This window comes from Brassica oleracea, chromosome C7 (assembly GCF_000695525.1).
Source record: "Brassica oleracea var. oleracea cultivar TO1000 chromosome C7, BOL, whole genome shotgun sequence".
NCBI classification, from domain to species: domain Eukaryota; kingdom Viridiplantae; phylum Streptophyta; class Magnoliopsida; order Brassicales; family Brassicaceae; genus Brassica; species Brassica oleracea.
The window spans coordinates 32,569,148-32,575,023 of NC_027754.1; the positions used below are offsets into that span (position 1 = coordinate 32,569,148).

General features: G+C 41.7%; 1 protein-coding gene across 1 annotated transcript; it reads right to left on the minus strand.

The window, feature by feature from the left end:
* Positions 1 to 430: 430 nt before the first annotated feature.
* LOC106303118 lies at positions 431 to 1,693 on the minus strand. The gene has a single exon (XM_013739468.1). It carries the CDS (start codon positions 1,691 to 1,693, stop codon positions 431 to 433), a length of 1,263 nt encoding a protein of 420 aa, XP_013594922.1.
* Between the last annotated feature and the right edge of the window lie 4,183 nt (positions 1,694 to 5,876).

Sequence of the window (5,876 nt, forward strand, 5' to 3'; positions counted from 1 at the left end):
GAGAGTTTACCACTCTTGTTGAATCTCCATGAATAAAAATCTTTTCGACTCATCACTGGCTGTCTTCGGTTTATCAGCTCAACGTCTTATGGGACGAAAATCTCCTGCAGCGCATGTACGTTCCATCTTCTAGTGACTGGGTTAATCAGAGACGATGCCCTTAGTTGCACATCAAAACTGTAGTTTTTAATCCAGGGATCTCTCATTCCTTCAACTGGATCCTCCACCCACTTGTGTAACCATACACTTGTGTTGAGCCCATTCCCTATCTCCTGTCTCAGACCTTTTGTCAACAATTCCCTTCCAAACAAAAGACTCCTCCACGCATAAGACGGTCTAGTTTTCAAAGCTGCAGACAGGAAGTCCCCTTGTGGGTAATATCTCTTGTTAAGAACCTTGCCATCAGACAATCAGGTTGATTTACCAGTCTTCATCCTTGTTTGGCAAGGAGAGCTTGGTTGAAACTTTTCAGATCCTTGAACCCCATTCCACCAAGGTGTTTTGGTAGACACGTGATCTCCCAAGCAACCAAATGAATCTTTCTTTGTCCCATGTCCGAACCCCACCAAAAATTTGCCATAAGACTCGCGAGTTGAGAGAGCATCGTCTTAGGAAGTCTGAAACAAGACATCGCAAATACCGGAAGCGCTGAGGCTGTTGACTTTAAGAGGATCTCTTTACCTCCTTGTGACAGTTTCCGCATGTACCATCCATCAAGCCTGCCTTGAGTCCTCTCTTTCAAATATGACAACATTTCCACTTTGGAACCCGAGAAACACTCAGGCAAGCCAAGATATTTGTTGGTGCCCTCTTCGTTGTAAATCTTGAGAATGTCCTTTATGGCAGCTTTCTCCCCTTCCTCCACTAGAGCACCAAAGGAGATAGCAGATTTTTGGTAATTGATCGTTTGGCATGTGGCTTCTCCATAGAATTGCAAAATACGGTTTAGGTTTTGACATTGCTCAGCATGTGCTTTGACAAGGAACAAGCTATCATCTGCGAAGAATAAATGATGTATTGAGGGCCCTGAGACGGAGAACTGCATGCCATGAAGTAAACCATTCCGTTCTGCCACATCCAAGAGGTGGGAAAGACCTTCCGTACAGAACACAAAGAGAAAGGGGGACAGAGGATTGCCATGTCTAATACCTTTTTGCGGGAAGATTAAACCGAAGGGTTGATCGTTTATAAGCACAGAGAAGGTCACTGTCGATACACACATCATGATCCATCTAACCAACTTCTCATGGAACCCGAGAGCCCTCAACAGAGATTCCAAGTAGCTCCATTCCACTCTATCGTATACTTTGGACATGTCAGTTTTCACTGCCATGTACTCATCTGACACTGCTGGATGAACTTTAAGAGCATGGACCGCTTCATGAGCAATTATAATGTTATCGGAGATCAGTCTGTCGCTCACAAACGCTGATTGATTGACCGCAACAATCTCCTGGAGGAAGGGTTCCAGTCTATGAACCAGAATCTTGGACACTGTTTTATAGAGGACAGAGCATAGACTGATCGGTCTGAGGTCAGTCATGAGCTCTGGGTCTGGAATTTTTGGTAAGAAACAGAGATAGGTATAATTCCAATCCGCAGGGAGTGACCCTGTTTCAAAGACACCTTGAATCTCTTTTGTTATATCATCTCCAACCACATCCCAATATTTCTGGAAGTAAAGACCCGACATACCATCCGGACCAGGCGCACTCTCTGCTTTGATCGAAAATGGCTTCTTTCACTTCTTCTTTCGAAATGTTTCTCGTCAGAACCTCATTCATTCTTGACGTAACCTTAGGAGCCATGCTTATAAAAACAGGCTCGTATGATCTAGGGTTTGATCATGAGAAAAGTTTCGAGAAGTAGGCTGTCGCTACCTCAGCCTTTGATGCATCCGACCATTGCACATTTCCATCATCACCTCGCAGCTTTGTGATGTTTTTCCGTGATCTGTTGGACCGAGAAGTGAAAGAATTTAGAATTTCTATCCCCCAGAGTAAGCCATTTATCCTTGCTTTTTTGACGCCATAAGATTTCTTCTTCTCTATAAGCTTGCAACAACTATTTCTTGGTGTTATTGATCGCGAAGAGACAAGGATATGGTTTTGATTGAAACCATTCAAGTCTGTCCTGAAGGATGTGAATTTTATCTTTTGCATTAAAGATCCTTTTCTTCTTCCATTGACTCAAAACTCTTCTACAATCTTTGATTTTGTCTGAGATCCCACTGTTGTGTTGTCTTCTTCTCCACGCAAGCTTAACTTCGGGTTTCACCTCAGTGTGGAGTAGATACCTCTTGTCAAAGCAGAAGCGACCTTTGAAAGATTCACTCGAGGCTCGTAGACTCACGAAAACCGGTCCGTGATCGGAGCCCCTTTTCTCAAGGAATCTTTGATTTGAGCCCGGGAATATCTTGGACCAAGATTCATTCGCAAAACCTCTGTCTAGACAGCATTGAATCCATTTCTTCCATCTCATGCCTCCCCAAGTGAATTTCTTTCCTCTGCTGCCCAACTCTTCCATGCTATAAGTTTTTAACATATCAGCAAAGGGTTGGAACAAAGAAAGCGGCCTAGTCGGACCTCCATATTTTTCCCCGTTATTACGGAGTTCGTTGAAATCCCCCACCATACACCAAGGCTCTTTCCTACCGCAGCCTAGACGGCTTAGTTTTTCCCATACCACACTTCCACCATCAGTTGCATGTTCTCCATAAATACACGACAAGAAAAAAGAAAACTCTCCAAAATTCACAAGACAATCAATCATGTTTTTATCCGACATTATAACATTCACCCTTACACTTTTCTTCCAAAAAAGAGCTAACCCACCACTAACACCAATTGAGTTTACAGTAAACACTTTCTCATAATCCAACCATTCTTGAAGATCAACTAAAACATTCCAACAATTTTTTGTTTCCACTAAAAATAAAAGATCCGAAAAATGGTATTGACGCATTTCCGTAATCGTTGAATTGTCAAGTCTTGAGGCCGCCCCAAGCCTTGACGATTCCAGCTCATAATGCTCATTGGACGTTGGGCGATCCCTCACGTGGTATCGCCTTAAGGCAGCACGCCTTGGTTGTTGATCTCTGGCTATCCTCATGTCCCTCAAATTTTCTTTTCTTGGATTCTGCAATCTGTTCTCCTTCCCTTTGTTCCATTAACTCATGCAGTATCTCCTTCGCAACACTTTCTTTTCTCGGCTTCCTCGCTGATTTGGAAGGTCTTCTGCGAGGTCTGTTCTTTTTTTCTGACCATCCCGGATGAACCTGATTCCAAAGAACCTGGCCGAAACACCGTTGGATAGTCAGAAAAAAACAAAACAAGAGTTAGTTCCACTGCCCTCAGAGACCTCCGCAACAGCCTTCACTGGCAAGCTTAGACCTTGGTAGGCTTGAAATGCAGACGCCATCAGCTTTTCAGGTTTGAAGTTGATAATTTGATGCTCTTGTTCTGCAATCTTCTTCCCGTAGTCGAATACTATCCCTTTATCTTTGTTAACGAAAGGTGCCTCCAAATGAAGACAAGATCTTTGCACTTCCGGATCCTCTTCAGCTTCTGTGACAGACTTGATCACTTTATCCACCTTAATAACTAGGTCCTTCCATGTGTTTGCCATAAGGTACCTCCTCATTTCTTCTAAGACTTCTTCAGTGATTCGCGGTCGACCTGTCATTGGATTGATATCAACTTGGTTCTCATGCAGTACACCAAAGAGAGGGTCTTGTTCCTGGAGCACCGGTTTTTTCAGAGTCAGCTGTTCCTGGATTTTAGCCCTTCTCACCCTCGCTTCCTCCTGTCTCTTCCGGACTTCCAACGGACAAATTATTTTCTCGTGATTCAACCTTTGACAAGTGAAACATCTTTTTTGAACGTTTTCGTAGCTGAAAAGAACCACGATAGATTTTCCCCCTCCTAGGTCGATGACCTTAGACGTCCTCGGCGGTTTAGCTACATTAAACTTCACCTTCACCCTAACAAAATCCTAGGTAATAGGCTTTGATGGGTCAAAAGCTACTACAATGACTTCTCCGATGATATCTCCCAAGGCCGTTAAAGCCTTTTTAGTGTAAAGCTTCACAAAATTCTTCAAAAACCACCAACTTCTAACTCCCAACCACTTTCTTTTTCTTAAATGCGTGAAGAACAGTAAGAACAAACAAATAAGATTTTCAGTAAAGCAAGCAACTAATGACTCCAAACCCAATGTTATCCTTAATTTTTTTAATAAGAAACGTGTTTTAACCACTTTTCTGTTAACCCCGATGTGAAACGTTACTTAAACTCTTGGATAAAAACCTGAAGCCCACTAGGGGTCGCTAGAGAGAAAAACCTCTCACTAAAAACCTCTCACTTCTCCAATGCATAAAAAAATTCAGTATAAATAGTGTTTATTTTAAAAACATCCATATAAGTAAACTAATTACGACCCAAACACGTGTACGGATGATTTTGAAAAGAGTTTTGTGTCAGAAGACCTTGAAACGTTTTGGTGCGGGAAACTTTTTTTTTGGCCATCTATTTTTTATTAAAAGGCCGAAGCCCAAACCAAAGGGATAAACCAAAACAAAAGAAATGACGTTCAACGACAACACGCGTCAAAGAGACGACCGAAGATGGGGCACGTGTCAAAACCTCAGACAACGAGGGAAAAACACGCGTCACGAAAACTCCATCTCCACCGCTGAGAGAAGCAACGCCGGGGAACTGATCGACGTTTCACCGGACCACACCGGGAACAGGAACTATGACGCAAACAACTTCATCATCTTAGTTTTTTTCACTGGAGAGCATCCATCGAGCATACTCGAGATCTCATCCAAAACACAAAGCAACCACACACGAAGACTAGAATTCCATCATCTACACCTTCATCTCCTAATTTCAGTACATCGGAGAGTATCAATCAACAAAAACCGAGATCTCATCCAACCCAACAAACCATCAAACACAAGAATCAGCAGAGTCACCATTCGGAGCCACTGTCGACTCGAGAGGACAGAACGACGTGATGTCTCGAGTTTTAACCCGATTATCTAACTGCAAGTGCACAGTAAAGTACGCAGTAGTAATGCGGGATCGAATCCACAGGGACCGATGATCACACGTAGAGTTGCAGACAAGTTAATAGCTACAGCGAATCAAGATATATTTTTGATGGTTTTTATTTAATTTTCTTAGGTGTCACAAAACATAAACAAGCTGTAAAAAGATGATTTAAACAATTTGAAAACTATTTTAAAACAAACGTTGGGCATTGAGAATTCTCAGGGATTTCTTTTTATTAAGATACAATTAATGGCAGACACAGGGATATATTAAGAACCGTCTAGAACTCAAACACGATATTAGAATTAACCTACTTCCGTAGCGCTAATTCTCTATGTTATAGAAATCTCCACACTAACTTCCGCTGAGTTTCAATTTCTAAACAAGCATTAAGAACAGGTTCAATATGTTCACAAAGCGCAATAACATCAACTTCCGAGGGTTAAGGACACTTTGCTCATCTAAAGTATTTTCGGAAGTTCAAACAATCACTTTCGGTGCATCAAACAATCTGAAATCATGAACTAAGTGATCAATTCAGTTCAAGCAGTAAGAAATCCATTAGATGAAGAACCAAAACGTAATCCCTTAGTCTACACACGTTTTATGAATCAAAACATCAAGAAATCCCCTATGAGAACCCCTAAACCCAACTAGATGACTACTCACACATAACTAAGCAAGAACAAAACGATTTTGATGAAGAAAACATGATAAGATTGTATTAAAACAGAGTAAAGGTTCAGAAGATCTTCTCCAAATGGTTTTCAGATGAACTCCTTTACAAATCTTCACAAATCACACAAAACAAGTACAAAA

Excerpts from the sequence above, each read along its gene's own strand:
- LOC106303118 (XM_013739468.1), bottom strand. The coding sequence starts at position 1,693 with ATGTCGGGTCTTTACTTCCAGAAATATTGGGATGTGGTTGGAGATGAT.